At 43.8% G+C, this 27,152-nt stretch overlaps 1 protein-coding gene across 1 annotated transcript; it reads right to left on the reverse strand.

Moving 5' to 3' along the window:
- LOC119006341 (SH2B adapter protein 2) lies at positions 1-25,641 on the reverse strand. The gene is made up of 10 exons (XM_037074992.1): positions 25,616-25,641; positions 23,839-24,151; positions 10,252-11,218; positions 6,062-6,163; positions 5,452-5,543; positions 4,999-5,099; positions 4,757-4,918; positions 4,443-4,645; positions 3,489-3,666; positions 1-2,323 (listed from the first exon to the last, which is right to left on the reverse strand). Exons 3-10 carry the CDS (start codon positions 11,185-11,187, stop codon positions 1,989-1,991), a joined length of 2,109 nt encoding a protein of 702 aa, XP_036930887.1. The 5' UTR covers positions 11,188-11,218; positions 23,839-24,151; positions 25,616-25,641; the 3' UTR covers positions 1-1,988.
- Between the last annotated feature and the right edge of the window lie 1,511 nt (positions 25,642-27,152).

Consider the following 27,152-nt stretch of genomic DNA (forward strand, 5'->3'; position numbering starts at 1 on the left):
AACAGTTTGTTCACATTTTATTCACAGAAATATAAAGTAGTATGTCAAGTACATCACTTTGTACAAAATTGCACAGACTCTTCAAAACTCAGTCAGACAACAGAAAATTTAGCTTTTAAGAAGTGTTAAGAAAATAAAAGGGAGACATGAGCAATCTGTGATATGTGAGATGGGCTCTCGCAACAAATGGGTTCCACTGAGGATGTTTCATCAAGAAGAATCGATCAATCAATTGTACATAAATAAGACTCGATAGGAAAAATGTAATTTACAACAGCTGAGGAATAAATATGTTTCAAAAATAGGATTCAAATTGGCACATGAACTGCTCCTCCCGCTCCTCCAATGAAAGTGAAACCTTGGAAGCTAAATGGCCGGGCGTGAAGAGACAGATGTTGGCTGTTGATATGTTTAGTCCAGCTGAAGAAAGGTTGTGTTGCATATGTTCGAACGACAGTAGATGAAGCAACTAAATGCATATCCCGGAGTGTCAAAAGTCTCTCTTAAAACTGATATTTTGAATTGTAACGAATGTGTTGGACTTTAAAGTCGATTCTTACAGTAAAACAAACATCTTGTGGTGCAAAATGCAGCCTTTCTTTTGACCTCTTAGCTAACTTGACAAGCTTAAGCTCAGCATAAAGTAAAGCAGCAATGTCACATCTGTCCATTCAGGCATGGCCATCCAGCACCCTCGACCTCACTGCCTGTACCGTTCCAGTCCACACCAGGCCGCACGAACAGTACGCAACACTGCCACCTTTCTAAAAAGCTAGGCCCCAGTCCCTCCGATGAATGCTGGATTTGGTATAATAATATCTTAAAGGCATTACTTCGAAGTGAACTCCTATATTAACAGCATATCTATTCTACAGGTTATTGATATGATAAGCTTGAATACAGAACCAGCACCAGACGGAGGGACCTCGAAAACCATTGTTTTAGAAACACTACTGTAGCACACCGATCATTGAAAAATATTTGGACTCTAATACACCACCACACACTCATAGAAATAACCCAGTATGACAGCAACACGGGAGCCCCCCCCACCACCACCTGTTTTTGTGTTTTTGTCTTCCATTTCAGCATTTTGTTAAACTCACAACATACGACCACCTGTGTGTACGTAGCAGCCGTCCATGAAACTGTGATAACGAAACCGTTTCAGTATGCAGAGATATGCACGTTGAGCGTAAACTGACAGTAAAGAAATCACCTGCGTTTAATTTTTTTTGGGCTATCGTGATAATGCGAGACCGTCCTCCTCCTCGCAAACAGTCTGTTCAAGTCCAAGGAAATTGTCAGGCACTAAGACCCTTTAGGCTGTACACGTTTAAGAAAAACATCTCCGAGCTTACACTAACACACCCATGATCGCTGGAGTGATGTTAGTGTAGAGCCGAGACCCAGGGCAGGACTTTGTAGGGAAACCCTGCGGGGACATTGAGGATATCCGGGACAGACTCAAAGCAGCTTTACAAACATTAACGGGATGCTCTCGGGAGCTCTGAGGGGAGGGAGCTGTTTCTTCAGGGTCATTTCAAGCTCTCGACCCTTCAGCGGGGTGGTGACACAGGCTCTGCTCCCAGGGAACTGTGGGTGAGGATGAACAGGAAGTGGTCAGAGGACACGAATCAAAGCCATATGACTTCCTCCAGCTTTCTCTTCCTACGCTCATCTGCTTTTTCTGTGTCTTGGTTTCATCTCCTGCCCCACCTCATTAGCCCCCATTTCGTCTGTTTCTCTGTACACTGATGTTCTTCGACTGCTAAGTTTGAAATGAAGCCACAGGTCCACAGAGGACACGCTGCTCGTTACGATCTCACCTCCCCTCCCAAATCGGAGCAACAGGAAATTGCCTTGAAACAAAACAAACAAACGAAACGACGGGTGATCCGAGGACCTGGACCGTTTTCACCATCACCAGATTGTCCCATGTCACCTCCAATCCAGAAAACACGTGACTGAACCCTGCCATGGGTCATTTAGTAGAAAGAGTACTGGTTCTCCACTGCTCGAGCCCTGCGAGTCCCATCCGCGTCGTGGTAGTCCTCGGACGCGCCACTAGAGGCCTCCAGCAGGCGTTCGGAGCTGTTGCTCCGGCTCTGTAACCCTCCTCCCACTCCGGCTCCTGTACCTGGGTCACTGCGGGAGAGGGAGGGGAGGGCGGTGGGTGAGGAGGAGGTGCTCGAGGAGAGCGGGGGGTCAGGAGGGGGCCCTGCAGGCGCTGTGATCCCAGGAGGGTGCAGAGCAGGCTGGGCTGAGTCTGTCCGACAGCCTGCGTCCCTGGGTGGGGTGAGGACTGGAGGCACGGTCACATCTGCAGCAGATTGTGGGAAGAGGGAAGAAATCATTTAAATCGAAGATTAATAATTTATCAATTTATGCTTTTGATAGTTTGTTGCTTTACACTGGAGAGCTGCTGGTTCATGAAAACACAGGCAATGTGGGCTTCCTTTATTGTCTTTTCTCTAACACTGACAACACTGGTGCCAAAGACACGCCTGAGCAGTGTATCAGTAAAGCCTTTTACACCCTGAATCAAACCCTCACTCTATGAAAGTCTGTGTTTGGGAGTGAGTGCGTGTGTGTGTGTGTGTGTAGGTCCAGCGTTTTGGGGAAACAGAGGGCCTCTTTGTGGCCACCAGGGTGGGTTGGGGGCCGGAGTCTCGGCCTGCATGCAAAACTCCTGCGGTATAATCGCCCCCTCACTCTCCTGTACAGGAGGGCATTCATCCCATGCCAGGAGAGCGAAGGGCAGGAGTAGCGTTAGTATGGACAAGGAGGAGGAGGAGAAGGAGAAGGAGGAGGGGTTCAGTGAGTTTTAGCTCTGCTCCCTCCATTGAAAACCTCCGCTATCCATCGACACATTTGACTCTCTCGAAGTTTCGAATCACCCTCCAATATTCTTTGCCGGACTGAGGATCATGTGTTGGGCTGAGACACTTCTTTCTTTAAAACCATCTGAAACACTTAGTATTCTAACCTGTAGAGGCAACTGAGGTAGTTAAACGATGACGGTAAATGCTAAAATATCATGTAATAAAGTGTGAGTGGCCAGAAACTGCAGTTCATGTAATGGCCACTTGGTGCTGTCTCCCCGGGAAGAGCGCCAGGCTTTGTAGTGGTCAAGCTGTGTAATGACAACATCACACGATGCACTGGGACAAAAACAGCTTACTTTGTTAGAGAAGTGGCTGTATAACAGTTTATAGATGCTGATATGGAGGCAAGTATGAAGAAAACTATGATGTTGACTTGCTGCTGTAAATAAAACAGCAATCAAATATCTAAAAACTACCAACCAGTGGTCTTTTCATGTTAATAGAAAACTTTGTCAGGGTCTTGACATCAATTATTTGTTTTCCGTCACAGGAGATGTTAAGAGAGATTCACATGTGTGGCCTCTCAAGTTAAATCTGCAGTTATAGTTCGAAGCTTGTACGTGAGCAGCTTGTGTGTGTGTGTGTGTGTGTGTTGTGTACCTGTGGTGTTGGAGCTTCGCTGCACTTGTACATAGGAGCGTAATGTGATGTCAGCGGAGCCTCCAGACTCGAGGGGGATGGGGTGGGCGTGGAAGTGTCTCAACATGTCCGACACGGTGTGGAACCACAAGTGGTGGACGTGGCACTGCCCGTTCTCGTTCACCGACAAACGCAAATGCTGGGAGGAGGAAGGAAAGGAAAGTGGAGGAGACGTGATGGCAACAGGGGAGAGAAAGGTTTACGATTCAAAAGAACGGAGAGGGAGAGATAAAGAGGGACAGAAAAGGACACAGGACGGAGAATTTCAGTGTGAGACACAGTGAACATCTGAAACAGACAGACCAAGACAGAGGTCAGGACATTTTCTGCGAGGCGTCTCGCTGTGGGAGCAGAGCGACAGAGTGCCAGGGCTGACACCAGAGGAAGAGGCGGCAGCTGACACTTCCTCAACACTGCCTGCTGGCAGGATGTGATGTGCAGGGATCATGTTACATAAGAGCACACAAAACGGTGACATTACTGCATCTTTTCCAGGGACCTGAACTACTTGGTGAGCTGTGAGCTGCAGTGGCTGCATCCCAAAATGTCCTGAGAACAAGCCTGAGTGAATTTAATTCTGCTGCAGAGCAGCGCTGCAGCTGGGAGGAGATTTATATACTCTGGGTGGAAACAGCAAGTTAATTTATTATTTAAAGAACATAAGATCCATAGTAAATGGCGATATTGATAACTTATCGTTTTAAGGACAATGTAGAAAAACTGTTACTGTCTACAGCTTCTCAAATGTGGGAATTTCCTCCTTTTTTATTTCATATCTATTTTAATTCAGCTTGTAATAATGATTTTTCTATTATTTTCTACCTTTCTTAACTAAACTGTATGTAGAAACTAAACAGGAAATGTAGAATCAGTTACATGACATGATGCTTTTTCACCTGTCTGTTATCAACTCACCTTGGCTTTGCCCTGAAAGTTGAAGGTGAGGACGTACTCGCCCGGCCTCGTCTCGCTCTGACGAATCACAAAGAGCCCGTGGCTCCTGGCCCCGCCTGCGAGCACCAACTGGGCCGCACGCACTCGGGACAGTGTACCATGGAACCATGGGTAACCCGCCAGGCTGGCATCGCCGTCTGACTCTTTGGCTCCTTCACTGCCCCCTGAGATGAAACAAATCAATTATTTTCTCCTTTTCCTTTCCTCGTTGTTGAGTATTCATATACTTTGATACTGTGTGTCTGGAGAGAAAAAGGAAATGTTTGTGTTATCACCTGCAGAGGAGTTGGAGCCCTGGGCCTCTGGGGACTGGAGGAAGCGCTCTAAAGGCATGTGGGATGGGTGCTGGGTGAAGGGGGGTTCCCTGCAACGGACTGAGGGGGCACTGTAATGCTCTGAAGCTGTAGGACACGGCCTCTCCGGAGCGCGATACACACCTAAACACATTTTTTCAAATTTTAACACATTCTTGTGAATCAAATGAGCGTCATGTCAGAGCGAGTGTGTCTTTGCTCACCCTCAGACAGCAGCTCACAGCTGCACGAGGCCACCATGGAGCAGTCTTTGGACGCCTGACCGTGAGGACACGACGCCAGCTCGATGTCATCGCCGCTGTCGCTGTACACAAGCAGGCAGGTCAGGGGAACCGCAGGAACGTATACACAAAAACCCAAACATCACCGAGTCCAAAACTCCACACACATTCACATCCTCCAAACACAGACACAAATAATCTCTCTGTTTACGTCCTGAGCTGCACTGACAAACGTCCACTCACCCAACAAACTGAGGAGGAATGTTAGCGGTGCGAGCTCGCCCATGTTTGTGCGAAAGCAACCTGTCAGAAACTCCACTAATTTGATGATTAATGACTGTGTGTGTTACCCCTCCCCCTGACCCTCTCTCCATCCCTCCGTCCCTCTCTTCTCTCCATCTTCAGCCAACAACAAATATTTATCTGGTGGTTTACCCCGGGTCTATGCAGTCCTGGATGTCAGCGACCCAAGAGTTTTTCTGTAGCGAGTCGATGGTTTCCAGGATGTACTCTCCCCCGTTTTCCACCTGTGGAAGCAGCCAAACACACTGTGATCACACACTGATCTCTGTTCAAAGGACGGCTCTTTTTCCAACAACCTGTTTATACAAATCAATTAAGTCTGTAGACTGAGGCAGGTGTGTGAATGTGGCTGTTGAATGTTCCAGAGTTAATATTGGTTTGTATTCTTAATTTTTTGTTTTTTTCTTTTCAATTCAGTTTAGTTTTATTTAGTTTCCAAAATGGGTTGGTTCGGGTTTAGTTTGGGTTTTAGTTTAGTTACAGTTTTTATTAAGTTTAAGGTTTTTAAAAAAAAAAAAAATTATAAGGAGGTTATTCATCAGGGGCATAATACAGACACAAACCAATACAAAGGCAACATAGAGACATCTCAGTCTCAATAACAAGTGTCAATGCCTCTTCATGTTTGTTATGTAAACATATGTAACTGAATTTGACAAATCATGTTAGTTTAGTTTTTCTTTCATAATCAGTGTATATTTTCAGTTAAATTAAATTGAACTTTAATAACCTTTGTCCCGACCTTGAGAACAAAAGTGTTGTCCTTGTCGGGCATCTCCAGCGGCATGGTGGTCCTCACCTCCACGATGGCTGACAGAGGGATGCTCACTTTGGGTTTTGAGGACTGAAACATGAAGATAAAGATGCAACAGAATTAAAATCACATTTATTTGAACTATAAGAAGAAGAAAGATTTTGCTAGTGATATGTGATAACTGAGCATATAGTAACAACCTAGACATGAGGTCGGCATTAACAACTGCAGTGATAAGATCAATCTGTGTGGCTGCAAAGGGATTAAATACATTTTACTGCTACACACCAATATGTTTTATCTAGTCTTGTGTTTTTCTTCGCCATAGTTTCATCTTGACATATATATTTACACATATATGCCTATATATATATATATATATATATATATATATATATATATATATATATATATATATATGTATGTATACTGTAATGTTGTAGCAACATTTTTGTCATAATTTCTTTTTTAGAGAACAATAAAATGCATCAGTGCCTGGGTGGTACTATGATCTAATCACCAAAAGCCCCAATAAACAATGATGAACGGTCCAAAGTAAAATGAGGTCCTTCAGCACATCCTGTAGGAGCACTTGTAAAAGTAGAAACTTTATATTTTACTACAGAAATAACTCTAAACAGAGCTTTTAATTAGGGCTGCAGGTTTACATTAAATGCTATCACCTCCCCCTCTTCTTAAGTGTAAAAAACGCCCGACTTCTCCAAACCCTCAAACTTCTCCTTCACATGATAATGAAAGGGCGACATGCAGCCTGAATTGTTGGTGTGGCCTCGGCACCAGCGAGCTCCATGTGTCTCCAGACTGAATAACTCATTCAGATAAAATAAGACCATTATTAAAAAGATTGCAGAATCTGCTCAGTTGCGATGCCGTCTCTTATTCCTCTCCTCATTTCTCAGCAGTTATTCCTGCTGAAAACAGGAAGGCGTTTACACGAGGGTGAACACAGAACAACATCCTGGCCTCCGCTTGCCCTCTGCAGAGAGTTGGATCCAGACGATAATCTTAACAGATTCAATGAGTGTGTTGGAGGCAGTGAGCTGTTTGTGTGTGTGTGTGGTGTGTGTGTGTGTGTGTGTGGTGTGTATGTGTGTGTGTGTGTGTGTGTGTGTGTGTGGCAGAAGAGGCAGAGCGAGAAGGAGGCTGACTGATAGTCTGGCAGAGGCTTATCAGCTGATCTGTCTGGAGCAACACTGTTCTCATCTTGATCTGCCTGTGCAGCTGGCTGCCATCCACGCCCACAATTCCTCTCTGCAGATCAGATGTCAGAAACCACTTCCTGTATCAAACCATCTGACCGTTTCCTGTTCTGTACTGTAGCTCTCCACCGCGGACAGCAGAAGCACAGTGTTCACCGTCAGTGGAAATGTTTCGGCGGTGGGAACCACTGTTAACCAGCACGCACGACTGAACGTTCCTTGACAGGATGTATGTATGTAGCTAGGGTGGTTTTAGACTTAAAGGTGCAGCCCACCCAACTGACAAAACATTTTTTTAATCTTATCTCTAATTGAGACAGACGCCAGATTGTTTTGTGTGTATTTGTCCATGTTTTGAGATATTTGGTGATCATCATCATTATTGTCTGCTTATGTGAGTTTGCTTGTGAGTAGTTGTCACAGCAACACTATCATTCATCTCACATCATCTTTCTGGTCTCCTGATGAAAAAAATCTAACTTTCTCTCTTCTTTTGGATCTGTTTTGGGGAGATGTTTGGCTCTTAACCAAAATGAGGTTAATTACCATGAGAGATAAATAATAAACTGTAGACTCAATTTCCCAGTCTCTCCAAAAAGTTGGTTGTTGCTCACGTGCTTTATTCTGTTCTGTATTCTATACATTTGTGAGGGAGGGAGCTAGCTTAACACTAAGCATCCAGTCAATATTGCATATGAAATTGAAATGGGTAATTTTTTGAAAATATTTTAAAACATTTAGGATTGTCTAAACCTCCACAGAAAACCGTCTCCTTTTCTGTAATCAAAGAAAATAAGAAAATCACGACAGCTGGCAGCAAAAATAGCCCACAAAGCAACAGCGCATTGCTCGCTTTTAGTAAATAATTACATATTTGTACTATAAAGAACAGTATTTAATTCCTACCACTGGGGTCTCTCATCCAAAACAAAGCACAAGATGTGAGCAGCATGGGATCATGGGAGTTGTATTTGTTGTCAAACAACCTCCAAGGCAGATGAACATCTATCTGTGACTCAGGCAGACATTTTCACAGAAGAGGTCATATATTTACGCTTTATTCACATCATGTTTAGTCATGTTCAGTCATGTTCGCCGTCTTCCGTCCTCACACTCCTGTGTTGTGCTCCAGCTACTCTCACTCTCCAGTCATTGTTACTCCGTGTGGTGTGAACGTCTCAGGACCTGCTGCGGTGTCATAATGCAGGCAGTTAGCGTGCTGCAGTGTGCCGTCTCAGATTGATGGCCCTGACAGGGACGGAGCCAGAGCCAGTCAGCCAGGAGCAGGCAGGAGGAGTGAGATTTTATGAGTCAGTTTATCTTTCCGACACTGTTGACTCTGCACCGTTATGATTTGTAAGACCTGAATAGGACGGCAGTGATAAAACAAGTCAGAGTGTCTGCGGGGCAGGCCGGTCGAGATGTGTGTGTTTAATTAATGTGTCACTACACGGCAGATCTGAAGTTTCTCTCAGTCTGTCTCAGTGCTCACGACAATCTTCCCACATGTGAGCGTTAGTAGAACATTACAGACGAAACTGCTGACACACCATTATTAAGTTTCGTTTCATGTGTTCCCCTCGTGGCTTTCACTAAGTTTGTGAATGACTCACCAAACTATTTTGGTTCCTATTTTCAGTTTGTCACAGCAGACAGTTTGCCAAAGAGCCGATCGATACTTATTTTTTGCACTTGAAAGGGAATCTTTGCGATCTGCTCCCGCTTGCAGAAATCAATGTAACAGCTTCCTCTCTCTCTCTCTCTCTCTCTCTCTTTCTCACAGTCTCCGGTTCTCTCCACCAGCCCCTTCACCCCCCTCCCATGCCTGTCTCCCACCTGTCCTTACCCCTCTCCCCCTCTCCGCACAGCCATATCCCCACATTCCCACCAGCCATGATCAAAGGACGGTGGCAGATTTACACACACTCAGCTGCACAGCCTCGCGGCCTTCTTAAGGTCAGGGGCAATGATCTGGAAATCCCATAAAGACAAATGTGAAGTGTGCATGCATGTATGTGTGTGTGTGTATGTGTGTGTGTGTGTGTGTGTGTGTGTGTGTGTGTGTGTGTGTGTGTGTGTGTGTGTGCAGTTTGACTTCAGGCTGAGCTCAGAGTCAGGGTCACAGGGGCTGGATTATCAAGCTGGATTTATATCTGGATTTCAGAAAGGGCTGCAAGCAGTGACTATTTTCATGAATTGTTCATGTGTTGAGCAGTTTTTCTATCAATCTCGACTTTCTCACTGTATCTGGAAAATCTTTGCTATGATAGAAGTGACCCTGTTTTGCAGCATTTGAGGTTTGGACAAAGACTAAAAATACTATGAAAACAAAGATTTTTTTCACGCCTTGTTTTGGAGTTCAGATCGGATGCATGTTAACACTTTTAGCTTAGCAGCTATTGTGAAGATTTCACCTTAAAAAAGGGTATAAATGTTTTTGTGTTTAAAAATAAGTCCCCATCTACTTTATCTGTTTAGGAGAATGCTGCAACACTATCTTGCTGTGAAGCTCCAAACATGTTTTGTGAACTATGAAGCTTCACCTGACCCTCTACTGGCATGGGGCTGCGTAGTCTGCGTCCTTACTGCATCGGCCCGGGGTTCGAGTCTGACCTGTGGCCCTTTGCTGCATGTCATTCCCCCTCTCCCTCATCTCAAATCCTGTCATATCTCAAGCTGTCTAGCAAAAATGTGCTTGTCTATCCGTGTTATTTCTGTCAGGCAGCGTTGGGTGGACAAAGTGTTTGATGCATTAAATACTTTGAAAGACTTTAAATGAAGCTGTTTCAAAAAGGGAGAAATGACTAAAGGTTAAAAAAAAAAACGTGATGGTTCTGTTGGCAGTCCAACTGTTCAGAAACGTCAATTTAAAATACTATTGATCAAATCATCCATTAACCAGCTAATCATCCATGTTTTCTGCCTGCTCGTGCTCCGTGACTGTGTGTGTTTGTGTACCTTGGGTGGTACGTAGAACTCCAGCAGGAACCTCTCGCCTCCTTCCTCCCTCTTCGTCTTCCTCAGCAGCAGGCGGCACTTCTGCCACTGTGCAGCGCCCATACAGTTTGTGTCATCAGCCACCATGTACCTCAGCGCTCCCTCCCTCTGGATCTCCAGCATCTCAGCCTTGTGGCCCTGGGAGCCTCTAGGCAGCCGCAGTTTTTGGGACCACTTCTCCCCCCCTGCTGCCTCCCCTCCCCCCGGGCCTCCTGCACCTCCTCCTCCTCCTGCGGCCCCGTTAGCCTTCCTGGTTCCAGAGGGACCATCGGGCTCAGGGGAGGCCCGCCTGTGCCACATCTCCTTCACCCCGTCCACCACACAGAGGCTCATGTTCCTCAGGGAGAAGCCCTTCTTGAAGCGAGCCTTTGGGTGACTGACCGACACGTCCTCTGAGCTGCGGGACTGTCCCAGAGCAGAAACTTTGTGAGCAGGCTGGGGGCCTCGGGAGGCTGTGGTGCCACTGCCTCCCCCATCTATCCCTCCACCTCCACTATCCATACTGTCCAGGGATTCACTAGAAGCCCCTGCGTCCTTGCGTCTCTGGTAAAGGTCGTGACCGTAGGACAGCGGGCAACCTTGGATTCCTAGAAAGGGAACGATGCTGTACTTCGGCGCTGCGTTGGAGCCGTCCTCCCCTGGAGAGGACGCCTGGCTCTCTCGGGCCTGTGTCAGTGCTGCAGTGAAACACTCCAGAAAGTGATGAGCAAAGTGTTGCGAGAAGCTCACGTCGGCGCCGGGCGAGTCGTAGCACGGGTTCTCGGACAGGAAGCGCTGGAACTTGTCAGCGAAGTCTGCAGCGGAGGCTCGGGCATGGAGCTCACAGAACTCTCGCCAGTCAGGCAGTGGGCACGAGGAGGAGAGCTCCGGGCTACCGGGCACCACCGCTCCGTTCATCACTGGGCCATGCCAACCCACCGAGGAGAGGCTGGAGAGGAAGAAGAGGAGCAGAGTGTTAGTGTGGCTGCAGAGAGACGACTGTACTCCTCCTGGCTTTGGATCAGACGCACACCAGTTGTGGAACAGACTGCATGTGTGATGGTGCAAAGAACAAAAGATGTGTGAATGAAGCAGACTGCTGAACCAGCTTGTGTCTGTCAGTGGATTATTTATATGTTGATGATATGAAACATGAAGTCCTTGTGTATGGACTCTCTGAGACACGTGTTTATCAACAAACTAGCACAGCACCCAGTAGAGCGTATACCTCGTATATGCTTGTTTTGAATCTTATTTACTCAGTTAATTGTTCAGTTTTTCCCAACATGTCAGTCTTGTGAACATCACTTCTTTTCTGAAAACAGGCCGGCATTAATCCAATACATCTTTAAATGAGTTTGTGTAGCCAAAGATTAGTGTGTGATCATGGGAGCATTCATTGTTATCAGCTAGAGGTCGAGCATTATGTAATGCATTATTAGGAATCAAGAAGACCGATGACGATATTTGGAATTGTTGTTCATTCACAGTAAAAACTCAAATCCTAGTGTCAAACAACCTGGTTTCAAACAACCAGTGATTTAACAAACCCAGGTACAATTTACTCAAATGCTGTTCTTTATGCTGGATATGAGCCCTGAAAATCAGTCTGTCTCTATTATCTATTATCAGCCATCATTGCTGATGCACATCTATCTGTGACTCAGGCAGAAATGTTCCCAGATGAGACAATGTGTCAAAGTTTAATTCACGCTGCATTCAGTCACGTTCCACGCCTTCCTTCCTTCGCTCTCTGACATCATCTACCATCATGTACCAGCATGTAGAGCTACAAGTTACCAAATAAAACGCGACGCATCGTTTTTACATTTTAATACAGAAATGTTACATATTGCATCTTTAAGGTGATGACGTCTCCATCCTAAAAAAACCCCTCACTTTTCTGCCACCATGAGCTCATTGTCCTCGGCATCCCCCTTCACTGTGATGGGACTTTATTCGCTTTGAAGCTCAAGATTATGCACAAGGATGGCATGTCATTGAAGGCTTGAAAAACAACTTATCAACAGATTCGATGTGACGGCAGATCAAAAAGGAAATCAGTGATTGATGGTTTCTGACAGGCGCTCAGTAGATGTGAGTTATCTCCTGTAGGAGTGTGTTCTGTCAGGGCAGGTTAACATGGACCGATCGTACAGCTCCTCTTTGTGTCCGCTCACTGTTGTTTTTCAACGTGAGCTTTTTCCTTTTTTATAAGGCTCTCATCCCCTCGTCCTTAACATTCCTCTCTTCCTCAGCATGTGCATGTGTATGTGTGTGTTCGTATGACTCAGCCTCCCTCTCCGGCTCGATCGGTGCCAAACCACATCACATCACTGATAAAACTCTTCTGCAGTGAGGATCTAACACAGAGTCATCCCACCGCTTGTCTCCCCTCTCTCTCTCTCTCTCTGTCTCTGTCTCTCTCTCTCTCTCTTTCTTTCTCTGCCTCACCACATCAGTGACTAATCCAGCATCAGTGAGCAGCAATCGCACCATCAAACACATGTGGGTTTGATTATTGTTGTCTGTAAGTCACACGGATAAAAGGATGTCATCTGAGCGGGCAGGCTGGGTGACATACGCGCGGGGACGGCCAAACGCTCCCCAAGCTGTGAGAGCTTATTCTCCGAGTTCTTGGCAGTTCCCTCGGAGTACGCGCTCAAATGTTTGCTTTACTGAAACTGCCCTCTTCGACCGAATCATACATGCAAGCGTTCAAGCCACAGGGTTTCCTGGAATTTCTCCTTTTCCCCTTTTATTGTCACTTCCAAAAGCATCGGTGTGTTTTGTCTTTTCACAAAGGATTAGTGCAAAAAAAAACAAAAAAAAACCCTCCGCTGGAATTTAGTCTGACAAACACGTTTAACTACAAGCCGATCTCGCTCTCATTCCCTCTCCCACAGATCTTTAAACAAACAATATGCCAGATCAGAGAGAGGATGAGATAAGGGAAAGTACACAGGAGTCTCATCTCTTAGCTCATCACGTAGAGAGACCTGGTGTCAGAGCTTCACAGGAAGCCTCTGATGGATAGAGACACAAGAAAGTAAAGGAAAGGGTGGGATTAGAGACTAATAATAAAATAAACAGAGAGAGGGAATGATTCTTTTATCTGCGTGGATGTCCGAGAGGAATCTAGAGCGCCAAATGATAAAAACATTCAGCTTCACTTCTCTTCCTCTCTTTACCAACAGTGTGCAGAAGTGGGCCAATCAGGGGTCTTAAAAGGAGAGTTCACCTCAAAATCACAAGTCTTCTTGACTACAGAGTTTCTGAGATAACGATGTCTGCCCTCTCTCAAACATGACGGAACGAGATGGCACCTCAGTTTATGACCATTTGAAAAACTCAACGTCTCATTCCAGAAATCTTGACCCTGATGATAATCCACAGACCTTTGTCAGCTAGCGTCTTGTCCACTTCAGCACAATGTCATGGTTTAGGTTTTTAGTTTTCTGATTTGGTGTTTTGTGTTGAAAGTTTATCCTTGTGTGTCATGTTTCATACTTCCTGTCTTTGCCTGTTCTCCCACCCTTTTTCCAGTGTATTTAAGACCGTGTTTTCCCCCGTTTCCCTCACTCTTTGTTTAAATTTGAAAAGAAGCTTTAATAATAGCTGATGCTCAAGTCCAAAATCCAGTAATCCAAAACAAGGGGCAGGTACAAACAAAGTAAAAGTAAAGCTAAACAAAGTACTAAGCAGGATCACACAAGGATGCATGATGCAGTGAAATAAAATACACACTTCCTACATGAAACTGCTCACAACAGCATCTGTTGATTATTAGATCATGAGTTACGGGGTCATGATTTCTGTGTCATTGTGTGTCATTTAGTTCCATTACAGTAAAGGGCAGGCTAATATATACTGCTGGTTTCCCCAAAATGAGCAACTCACATCCAAACAATCCAGATAGGTATTTTTGATTTTGTGGTGGACTGTCCCTTTAAATCAACCCCCTTTTTTTTCTTTACCGGAAGGCCAACATTATGCGATACTCTCGTGTAGCACTGTTGTTGTTTTCTCCCCTCATTCTGATCCTGAGATGTGAGCGCTGTCATGAGATCAGGTGAAAGAAATGCATCCTGACAGTCGAAGAGCAAAAAGAAAAAGGAGGCAAGATGTTCGTCTTAGTGATGCTGACCTTATCCACAAACTGATGAAAGGGCAGAGAGAGAAGAAATACAAAGAAAAGAAAGAAAGAGAGAAAGAAAGAAAGAACGCATCTTTCTAATTCCTTGAGTCTTGATTTCTCAGTATGAATGTTTCAAGCCTCGGAGGTGTCATTAAGGGAGAAAACAACACTATAATTCTTCACCTTTTTGCCTTCAGTCTTGTCTTGTTTGTACTCGAACCCGACAAGACAAGTGCTGGATGTGATAGGATTTTATTCAGACCACGGACTGATGTGTATACTTCAGGCTGTGGCTGTTAAACACAACTCTGCGTGTTGTCTTTGAGATCTCTTTAATGTATTTTACAGCATGTTTTGCTGTAACGATGTCGATGATACACTGCAGATGTCATCCTGTTCATAAAAGCTCAGTCTAGAGGGTCTGGAGCGCTTCATAAATGTCGCCCTCGTCATCTTCAAACTTCCAGCTGACTAAATCCACCAAGCCAAAGGCGTTTGCTGGCCACTGCAAGAGGGAAGGAGGCCAAATATATAATATTGACTTATTAAATTGAGAGAATAAATTGGTAATTCTTGCGCACACATTTTAGAACTAAGGGCACAAATTATAAATCAAATCGTGCACACAAATCCATTTTTCTTTCCCGCCATGACACCTCCCAGGCTCAGTAAGGAGGTCATTTCAAGCTGTGCAAATTTGACTGGTGACTATACAGTTTCTCAAATGGATAGGTGAAATTCAGAGACCCATAAAGTAAGAAAAATTCTGACTGAAGCATACTTGCCAAACCTCACGATTTTCTCAGAAGACCCAGAGTCACAATTTTCCTGTATTTCTCCCGATTTATTATGACAATTTTTCATATATTTCCCCCTTCTAGTCATCATAACCTGTTTCTGGCACTATACAGCATGTAGTTTGCCGCACTGTTGCGCCTCGTCCCTCATCAGTGAGTCAGAGGCAGACAGAGTAATGGAGAGGAGAACGAATGTTGGTGAAATTCCCATTTCTTACATCAAGTTTTAGAGGAAAGAAGCTGAAAAATCTCTTGATTCTTCTGTCACTTATCAGGTCATGTTGTATCAGTCCCTGATTCTGTAAGGGGCATGGACAAAAAATAAATGAATGAAGAGTATCAAATGTTACTTAAACTTACTTATAGTTTATTTTGTTATTTTCCTGCTTAAATATCACCAGAATGCAGGACACGGTCCTCCAATCTCACATTTTGGGGGGTTGGACCCATAAACCATTCATACTGCCAAGGTTGACAAGTATAGTTATTATTACGTTCTGTCAGTCACATGATCTCAGACAGAGAGATTCAAGTTTTCGACCCTACTAATGCAAACAGACGGTAAAATATTTCAATGCTGTAAAGTCAGTGATATTTAAGCGTTAGTGTTCAGCAGAGGGTATTTGGCTGCTTCTTAAACTCAATTATTACGGCGCTTTTGGCTTCCGTACAACTTTTAACTCCTGGAAAAGAGCTGCAGAGCATCTGAGCCAAAAACCCACACATTAACAACTTACTAGTGTTTATAAAAAGAAGACCAGACTGATTAAGAAGCCATATTTACATTTATAACTTCAGATATTGTGGCTTATTAGAAATTCATAAACATAACAACATTTATAACTGACTTATTACCAGACAGAAAGGAAAAACACCAGCCGAAGGGATTTTTCACAACCTGGCAACCCTAAGTGTGTTCTTTTAATGGCTCATAATTGATTTATAAAGCATTAGTAAATGTGTTCATAGCCAATAAAATGGCTTTTTATAAGAGTGCACAACTAGAAAGCAGCGCAGAGTTGATGAAAAGTAAAAGTAAAGTCACTTTCATTCATGAATCCATCACTTCATTCATCCAAACATCCGTCCATTCACTCCTTAAAGCCACGCGAGATGTGTAAGCTGAACTGCTAATCACCAAGTGTAGTTGTAATAATTAGCTTGTTCCCCGTGTGTGTGTGTGTGTGTGTGTGTGTGTGTGTGTGTGTTCTGATGCTGGCTGCGACGAAGTCAATACCCATTCAGCTATTTAAAAACCTGCACTGGGCCAACTTTCCACTCATTCAGCAGAAAAAAACAACAATACACAGCGAGGTGCATTTCTCAAACTCCTGCCCTTCCGCAAAGATGAGGATGTGCCTCTCTCTCTCAAGGATACTGAACTGACTGTGTGCCGCGCCCACACACACACACACACACACACACACACACACACACACACACACACACACACACACACACACACACACACACACACACACACACACACTCTCACCGAGTCAGCATGAAACTCAAGCCATGAGATGCTGGAGGAAGTGGACAGCATTAAGGTTTTCTGGGGCTCAGCAGACTGCAGAGCACACAGACGGGTATATAGCAAAAATAATATGAATGACACAATATTAAGGTACTTCCATTCCATTTTACCTCTACTTCTCTACATTGTTAAGGGATAAAAATGCACTTTTATTCCATTTTTTAAATATAAATCTTCCATGTTACCCTGCTTTCTTTCATCACTTTAACTGTATTTCTGGGTTGTACAGCACTCTGCAACAATGATTAAAAGGCACTATATAAATAAAGTTATTATTATCACAATTCACTCAACAACAACTCAGCTGTTAAATTCACTAAACAAACACATTTCTTAACAATAAACTTTTGCTTTCCAAACTTTTTTTTGGCACAGAATCTGTGTTGCATATCCTTTCCTTTCTTCTTTCCAGCCCCATTAATCATCTCAAGACCCCTCAGTTTTATCTTGTGACCCTTTGGATGGAGCCTGACCCAAAGTTTGGGAATCACTAGACTAGACTGCCTATCACTGACACTGGGCGTGGTGAACGTAAACTATGATATCATTCATTGACTTGTGAACTGCCGTTTTGAAGAATTTGGCATTCTGGCTGTTGCCATGTTGGTTTAGTTGGAGCAAGAAGTGACCATCATTAGACAAGAGGTGGAGCTGGGGGGGATAATATGACTGGCTGACTGAGACCCCAAGTATGTCCCAAAGCACACCCTGCGTTATCGTCTATTTGATTGTAAATGGGACCTTAATTCACTAAATAAACACCATGCTGGCCATTAGAAAGAATCCAGGTTCAAGGCACTTGGCTTCACTTTTCAGACCCAGAAGTTCCACCTATATTTTATTGAGTCAAAACAGTGTTGTCGGAGGTTAAACAGCAGAGGGCTGCCTGTTCAGTCCGGTCGTGTTTGTCGTGTTTGTGTCCACCTGGTAAATGTTAATTCCACGTTAACTCTCTTTTTAGCTCAGTTTTGGTCTCCACCACCTCCTGAATTCAAATATCTGGCCCTTAGCTAATCGCTAACTTTGTCCGTCTGCATTTTTTTGGTTCTCTGTGCTTTTCAGGAAATTATAAATATTAAGACAGATATTGTAGTCATGATTTAGCCTAAAAATATTGCAGTACGGAACGGAAGAAACCTGCAGCCGAACAACTAGCTGACACCTGATATAGGAACCAAAAAACTGAAGGGGTGGTTTCTTTAACTACATTTTTATCTTAATACTTCTGTAATTCTACCGATGTAAAAGACTTTTAATTGTAATAAAGTGTTTCAGCATTGTTGTATTAGCACTTTAATTTAAGTGAAGGATCTGAGTACTTCATCCTCCACTGTTGGGGGGGGGTGCGTGTTATTTTGCTCCCTAGGCCAGCTGCTAAAACAATCAGTGAGTGTGTGGAGGTGGAGGAGACATAAAGAGAGGGACACACACTGCAGGACGAGGGGGGAGCAGAGGCACCATGTCGAGGTCTCACATCCCCACAACTCCCTTCAGTCTTTTCTTTATTCGCTGAGAGAAGAAGGAAAAAACACTGAGGGGAGTCGGGGGGAATCTAAAAATGTTCACCTCCATCCTCCAGGCCCTCAGAAGCCCCCACCGCTCCTGTATCTCCTCCCTATCTGTTGTAAAAATCTACCACCGCTGTGCCCCCCTCCTCTTCCTCCTGCTGCTTCTTTACCCTGGGGAGCGGGGCTGATATCTCTGTCAGATGGTTGGGAGTTCTGTCTGTAACAGTAAACTGACCGGCGGGGAGGAGAGGAAAGAGACATTGCTGCGCAGGGAGAAGCTATCAACTCGCAGCCTGCAAAACACATCGCACAAGACACGTTCACTTCATGTACTTCGCGGAGCCCTCACAGGACTCGACTGTGCAGAGCCAAGAACTACACAGGCCCGATTAATACAGTGGTGTTGTAACGTGGAGCTACTGAGGAAACGATCCAAGCATAACGGATGTCCCAAGGATTTGTGTTTTTAAAGCTGTGTGTACACATACCTCCGAGATAAACACTGTATACATGTGGCGTAACGGACTCCTATATCCAAACACACACGCTCCTGTGAGCAGATTCATGCCAGCAGTGTGACGCTCGGTGATTGGCTGATGAAGATGATTGGTGATGTTGTGCTCCCACCCCAGGGAGTTTGGGCCATGTTTTCTAAGATTAGCCTGCTCCACAGCACAGCAGCACACTCAGTCCAGTACAGTCCGCACACATACACACACATACATCTTCAACACTGCTTGAATCCATTAATTATGTAGTCTTATATAAGATGTAAATATTGCAGCAGTAATGTGGACCTGAGGACATTTAAGGACATAAAACATAATGTGTTCGCTGCTCTGTTTATGTAAGTTCACAGTGATTTTCATGTTCATGAATGTCCAAATACTAATGCATATTAATGTCTGCATATAATTAGAAGAGCTGAAACAAGTACTTGATTAGTCTGTTAGTCGAAAGTACTATTGATAATTGATTAATAGTTTAAATAGTTTAAAATCAGAAAAAATATTGTGATTCCAGCAGCTTTTCTCTATTTCATGTGACTCCAAACTTGGGCATTTGAAGGCATCACTTTGCGCTCCAGGAACATGTGATACACACTTCTCACCACTTTCCGACATTTTATTGACCTAATCACAAAAATAAGCTCGAGATAACTCAATAATGAAAATAATCACTATCTGCAACAATTTTGACGATTGATTTCGGGCTGCATAATTATAATCTTTTTATTCTGAGAGCCAGTAAACAGTCTAAGAATCAAAAATATTCACTTCAATAAAAGCAGCAAACCATCACAGTTGAGAGGAGAGAATCAGTAAATGTTTGGCACTTTTGCTTAATCGAATAACTGAAACAATTAATCATTTATCAAAATTGTTGACGTTTGATTTTCTGTCAATTGACTAATCAATTAGTTGACTAATTTTTTCAGCTCTAAATTAATTAATCGACTATCTCATTTGTCAAGCTCATCAATTGTGAGGATTTGCTGCTGTTCCTTGCGGAGCAGAATCGTTAAAAGGACATCATTAGATTTCTACCGGTTAGACAGACAGATCGTTTTCAAGGCAACACTTTCACAAAGGATCTCAGTAACCTTTTACATTTTATACAAAGTGGGGCCCGTGTGCCAAAGTTGGCCCGCCATGATGTTCAATTTGTCTCACCATGAAATTTAAAATCAAATTTTTAAAAATTCAAATAATGTTTATGCTGTTTTTTGGTGAGGTAAAAATAACTTTATCTACAATCCCTGAATATTTATATTTTTTCACAATTTGAAGCCGTGACACTTTGCACAGGAAGTCAGTCAATTCAGTCAGGCAACTTCACGCTGCAACTTGCATGGCAGCTTGCTGTAACCAGTGTGTGAGTGTGTATGAGATGCAAAACCCTTTTGGATAAAGGGGCCTTTTAAATGCAGCCATTTATCAAACCAGTCGAGAGAACGGGCTGTTTTGCTTCACTGTGATACTGGATATCACTCTTGGATTATTTACCCAAAAGTGTGTGTGAAGAGACGTAAACCAGCTTCAACACTGAGGGACAGTGGAACACAGAGGAGATGTAGACAAAAGATAACAGTCCCAGGAGGAGGAGGAGAAATTGCAGATAGAGATGAAGATGAGAGGCGAGGAGCAGGAGCAGGAGCAGAAGTTGAGGTCATGGCCTTCTTTCTTTTCCTACTTTTAGAAGTGTCCACTTCAGAGCAGCCAGGTCCGTGACCTTTGAACTGACCCCTGATAACCTCGACCCTCGTGTGACTGAACGATGTCCGTCCGACTTTGTATCATAGCAACTCACGGAAACTAGAGAGGAGATATTCTACCTTCACAGTGACAGACATAAGAAAGGTATGCAGCCCTGATCCAGACACTGATACAACCACCTGCATTAAGCTCTCCACCTCTGTGTGTGTGTGTGTGTGTGTGTGTGTGTGTGTGTGTGTGTGTGTGTGTGTGTGTGTGTGTGTGTGTGGACTCAGACGGATGCAACTGGTGATAAGAAACCAGACATGATGATGAGCAGGGCCTCATCACACAGATATTAAACACATTAATTAGCTTGTCCTCCACCAGCAGCGTCTCCTCTCTTGCGGTTTCTCTGGCAAGCAGCGGCAATGTAAATATTGAGTGAGCTCAGGCATCCATATGGCGGCCGGTGATAAAGGACGGAGCGCGTGGGAGTACGCACATTCTGCCACTGACTTCCATTTCCTGTCTCTCACCCACCAGGTCTAACTAATTTCACAGATGACCACGGGCCTCTCGCGGAGGAGGAACACTGTACAACCCGTGTGAGCATCAAGTGGAGGAGATGGGTTTTTTTTTTTAATGTGGTGTCGCAGAGTCAAAACAGCCTGATAATCACACAGCGGGTGGAAAACATGTATGGCTCTATGTAACATGGCTTCCTGATAATATGAGCCCGTAGTGATGGACTAGGAATGTACGACGTGGACTTTTTGCAGCCAATACTGCCGATACTACAAATAACTCTGATACCACTGATACTACCAATTTTACACATAATGCAGATCCCGCTGATACGGCTAATACCTCTGTTACCACCTATACTGCTGATGCCACCAATACCACCGATACCACTGATGCCAATGGTACCCCCGATGTCACCAATACTACAAATAACGCTCATACCGCTGATGCTGCTGATGCTGCCGATAACCACGATACTGCTGATAATTACCTCAGACTGATAAGGTACAAAAGAAGAAGTTCATCACCTCAAGCTTTTTTTTTTTTTTTACATCTGATAGTAAGAAAGGCAAACATGTAGCGAGCAAAGACGGGTGATTTCATATTCCGACGGCTCTAATAGCATTCGTTGTGTTAAAATTTGTTAACATTTTCCGTCCTCTTTGAAAATGACATTCATGTTTTCTTCCTCTGAAACTGTATAAAGCATCCACACTGGTGAAGACAGGTTCTAGTCTACACTGCATGGTTCTGTCCAGGTGCAGCAGTTTGATGTTTAAGAGCGTGACCAGAGTTTGCTGCACCTCTTTTACTTCTTCTTCCTCTCTGTACGTATTGGAGGATCGCAAACCAACTTGTTTAGCTGCTGTGCTTGTTGAGTAAAGGAATTTGACGTCACATCATTGGCTCCATTTATGCACTACAATTTCAAGGTTACAGTTATACAGCCGATAATATTTCCCGATAACAGGACGATGATTCATCAGGACGATATTGATCTTGCAGTAACACTTGTGTATTCCAAGTGTCCAAATTTCACTGTAGTGCATGATATTATAAAGTGTTCTTGTTATTTTGCCCACCCCCCCTGCAGAAGATACATACTCTAGCCTGAGTGGTGCAGCTACACTTTGCTTGACTGAGCTGTGAAAAGCTGAAGTTTTAGTGAATGAATGTTTGTAAAATGTGACTTTAGAAGGACTTGCAAGACTTTTATAGACTTGAGTTATAAAATAAGGTAATAAACACTTAATGATAAGTTCCTGCCTTTGATAAGGTCACTATGAAATCATTACATAGTATGAAAGATGAAATAAAGGCAATTTTTACATGTGTTGTGAAAGTGACACTGTCTTTGTAAAGTGTGACTTCTGAGGGATGTTGCTTGAAAATCACAACATTGTCGATTCATCTGTCAGATAAAATAAACTAGCTTTCAAATGTGCTTCTCTGGCTCTGATCTAACATCCTCACACAATGTCCCGCCCACAGCACTGATGGCTACGCGTCACAATGAATAGCCCACAAAGACAGAACAATCTGAATCTGCAAATCAATTGATCAGTCAAATAGTCACTAGATTTATCAAAGAAAAGATGAGGAGAGGAAGTATGAAGCAGCAGAGTCAGAAAATACTCCCGTGAAGAACCTCAAAATAATACTTTCATTCATTCCATCAGTGGTTACTCTACAGTTTGAAGCTAAGACTCTCCTCAACTTCTAATAATCAGTATTGGTTTCAGCCCTGATTAAAACATATCAGTCTACCATTAGTGTGTATAGTGTTCTCATTATTCTGTCCATCCCTTGCAGATGATAGCTTCCCCATGTTGGACTTTGACAAACTGTATGAGCTCTGAAAAGCTGATCTTTCAGCGTAACGTTCATGTCAGCTTTTTGATTTTAGAATTTGATTTTAAGCAGATGCTGCTGAAGAATTACAACAAAAACAACATCTGTACTAAAATATTGAATAATTTAAATGTAATCATAATAACAATGAACCTTTCTCTGTGATTGGTCACTATGAAATCACAGCACAGTGGCACAGACGCCTCCAAGCAGTCGTTATCATAATATTAGCAGACACGTTTCCTGTTAAAATCAGGCTTATTAGGCTTCATATTAACTGACTGTAGCCTATAAAAGGACACATGAGAGAAAGTCAATATCGGGCCTAAAACAGGCCCGCTGCAGGCCCAGAGAGCCTATTTAAAGCCAACAGTGGATCGTTGTGCAGGCTGCGTAATGGACTTCATGAATGGGAGCGGGCAGCAGCCTCCTGCTGAATGGCTGACAGCTCCTGGTCCAGACAGCACGAGATGAATGGGGAGCCCGGAGTCACGCGTCGGCACACTGGTTCTGGATCATCTCGAGCGAGGCCTGCAGCCTCCATCGCATCAGATCACATCACATCACATCACATCACATCAGGCCCCTGAGCCGCGCTCTTACTGACCACACTTCACTCCCTCAAGGCTGTTAAATGGATTATCGGAAAAGCCCCTTTTTACGCCGCGACCCTCCTCCAGGAAGCCTCAGTGTCCGCGCTCGCACACCTCCACCACCGAACGGCTCCGGCACAAGGAGGCTGACCGTGAGGGTGAATCTGGGTTTAACACCAAAACACGGCAGCCTCCTCCTCCTCCTCCTCCTCATCGCCTCATCTCCTCCTCCTGCTCCTCTTCAGCACCTGGAGGTTTGTTGTTGCCTCCTGACAACAGATTTAAAAAAAAAACCCTCCGCAAGATGTCTGATCAGGCGCGTCAGGACGCTCCAGACGCGCTGAATAAAGAAATAAAATCGCAGCAGCAGGAGGAGAAACATAAGAAAGAGAAGAAGAAGAAGGAGAAGAAGCGGCTCTCACCTCAATGCAGGACTGGCTTCATGACGCTGGTCGCTGTCTGTGAGACGGTCCTGGTGCTGCAGAGTGGATGTGGTCTGTTATTCGGGATCAAACATGGTGATCCACCGCCCCCCCTCTCAGCTGGTGGTCTCCTCCCCGGGTTAGATGCGCTCGCAGCCGGCCAGCTCTCCCTCCATCTCTCCGCTCGACGCACTGTGCTGCTGCTGCTGCTGGTGGTGCTGCTGTACCTTTGACTCCGCTCCTCACAGACCAATGACAAGCCAGAGAGACTCGGAGGAAAAGGCTACTTCCGGTGGATAATTTCAGAATAAAGCTGGAGGGTGCCACACAAGTGAGAGGCCTGTAAATGCTTATGAAACACTATGGTGTCATAAGTCATAACAGTAAAGATATCATACTAAAATAATGAAGTATCAATAATAATAAAGTATCTAACGAACAATTAATACACGCGTAACTTTCACCAAAATAATGTTTTAACATGATAACTTTACTCAAGTATGACCTTTAACACCAAAGGTAACACAACTGCTGGTCAGAGCGCAGAGCTATAAATAATAAAATATTATCTTTAAGGTTTTTCCTTGATTGCGCTATTAAACGGAGCTCAATTAGCAAGAGGGTGTTTCCAGTCTTTATTTTCCTTCATCACTTTCAGATTAATACGTACTGTTTGTCTATTATACAGTTATTATAAGATTCTGCCCAAAAATATAACAACCCCCCCAAATGTTGATATTGGGCCTGCATCGTTATCAGCTTATCCTTTATTATTTTTAATTCATATTTGCACGGTGTATATTCTCTAATAGAGTTGTTTTTAATCAAATTACCACAAACTAAAACACAGATACCAGATGATTAGACTGTTGACAGTGAAAGACCGTTTCTCTTTCATTTTCTTTGAATTACTGAATGAAGTGTAAATGTAGGAGATGTTTCAGAGGCTAGTAAATAGGTTAAGTTTCAGTTTGATTCCAGCATATAGACACTAACTGATCCGTCACTGTAAACATGGTTAATGTCATTCTCCAGTTTCATTTCAGGGACTGAAGATGAACGATGAAAGTTCCTGTAAACGTATTCAAGTCCACATGGATCTACTTAGTGAACTGAAATTGAGTTGTGGTCCAGAAAAAAAACGCTATTATTTCCTGTTCCTCAAAAAACGTCATTTAAAAGAGAACCTCTTTAAAACAGCGCTCCATTCAGCCCAGGAGAAAAAATCATCCTGTTGCACAATATTTAACAGTATTTCCTAAAATGTCACTTAAAACACAATACTCTTATTGTGAAGGCACATTCAAATACTGGAATATCCTGTGTGTGTTTGTCTAGGTTGACCACAGCTCCCTTCACTGGGGGGCGTGTGTGTGTGTGTGTGTGTGTGTGTGTGTGTGTGTGTGTGTGTGTGTGTGTGTGTGTGTGTGTGTGTGTTTCACTGATCTATTTAACAGCTAGCGATGACTGTCCTTAAAGGAGCCACGCCCTTTTATTGTTGCCATAACTGCCACTGACACAAAACAATACTGTGTGTGTGTGTGTGTGTGTGTGTGTGTGTGTGTGTGTGTGTGTGTGTGTGTGTGTGTGTGAACATAGGAAAGGCATCATTTGACCCTGTTACACAGTTGCTTAGAAAACCAAAACACAACCTGATCTATTTTCCCTGGGTCACTGAATTACTCCCACACACACACACACACACACACACACACAGCCACAAGTTTTCAGTCTTGTCTGTATGAATGAACCAGTCAGCCCTCTTGTGTGTTCCAACCTTAGATTCATGAGATGACCTGGAGGATCCATCCTGTGAAAACAAAACAAAGACAAGGTGGTTGATTTCTGGTTCCATCCCGCCTGATGACGAGCTGAGTCAATCACGAAGTCGCCGCTCTCCAACCTGTTCACTGTGCAGATAAGAGGCTCATGTTGCCCTCCATTTATTCAGGATGTTGTGTGTTTTTTCACACGTCTCGTTTTCTCACGAGACAGTCCTACGTGGACACCAGGGATTCTGCACAGCCCTGACTATAGTGACATGACATTTATTTCCTATTGTCCAAGTAAGTCGCAGGTGTTAGATGACTCATTTTCTTCATCGACCACTCGGCTGAACACACGAGATATCACTCTGAGTTCTGAGGCTGTGTGTAAAGGATCTGAATACTTCCTCCATCAACCAGCCAGGAGTTTTAGGTAACAGCTGGTTACACGGTGAAGTTCAACCCCAAAAATGAAACACAATCATTAGTCATGTTTGCAGCCTCATGCTGATGGACAGTCAGGTGAAGGTTTGTAGTCCAAGAAACATTTCTGGAGCTTCACAGCAAAACAGAGTAGCACCGCTCTCCTCTCCCCATCTCCTAGATGGGAACTTAAAATGTGAAAAACAAAAAGAAACAACAAAGCGAAAAACGTAAAACGGCTCTAAACCCAGAGACCCTTGACTGACCTGAAAAGATGTTATTTACACCCTCAGCATGGCTACATTAAAGATTTTGGTGTAAAAAAGGTGCAAAAAACGTCTTTTGAGATCAATTTGCAATTTTCATTTCACGGCGGCCCATTCCTCTGAGTATTTTAACTGTCTACATCAACAGCGACTTCCAACTCAAATCCTTTCACACTGTGGTATCACCACTTTTACTCGAGAATACTTTTACCTCCGCCGAGGGTTTAACATAAAGGGTTAATATTGTAGCTTTAAAGGAGACAATCACTACCAGTTTGAAGCTTCATTTTGAGGCTCTGCGATGAGAAACTATAAATTTGAGACAAAGAAAGTGTCTCAGCATGATGTCACCGCTCCTATATATTTTAAAACATTAGCTAAATTGCCATGTTTTGATCTAGAATCAACACTGACATCTTTACACTGAATGACACCATTTGCAGTTATTATCATGATGGTGGCAGATGTTATGATAATGACAATAGTATGTTATTGGGGTTTTATTTCACTTGTATTATTTCTTACTATCATTATACCATCTGACACCATTACACACATGTTGTTTGGCCAATGAGACTTAGACTGTGCTAGTGGCTCTAGCGTGGCACACCTTCACTACTAATCCTCTGTGAGAGGATTGACTCCGTGGCTTCGTGGTGGGGCTGAGGGCTAAAATAATAACTTGGTCAGGCTGCAGGCAGGTGGTAGTGGGACAGGACGAGCTGCTCCTGAAGGTCAGCGCCTCTAATCTGAGCGCTTCCTCTTAAACCGGCCGCTCAACTGTTTTCAATCCAAGCCGGCGGACTGTGTGATCTTGTTTTGCAAACCGTTTTTCTCAGCTGTTAAGCAGCTCTAACCG

The sequence above is a fragment of the Acanthopagrus latus genome, chromosome 2, assembly GCF_904848185.1.
Source record: "Acanthopagrus latus isolate v.2019 chromosome 2, fAcaLat1.1, whole genome shotgun sequence".
In the NCBI taxonomy this organism is placed as follows: Eukaryota; Metazoa; Chordata; class Actinopteri; order Spariformes; family Sparidae; genus Acanthopagrus; species Acanthopagrus latus.

Bases quoted from the DNA above. Each gene is read 5' to 3' on its own strand.
- LOC119006341 (XM_037074992.1), bottom strand. From the start codon at position 11,187: ATGAACGGAGCGGTGGTGCCCGGTAGCCCGGAGCTCTCCTCCTCGTGC. The intron at 5,544-6,061 runs GTCGGGACAAAG...CTGCTTCCACAG, and splicing joins ACAACACTTTTGTTCTCAAG to GTGGAAAACGGGGGAGAGTA. The intron at 5,100-5,451 runs GTAAACCACCAG...GCTTGTGTACAG, and splicing joins CAGGACTGCATAGACCCGGG to CGACAGCGGCGATGACATCG.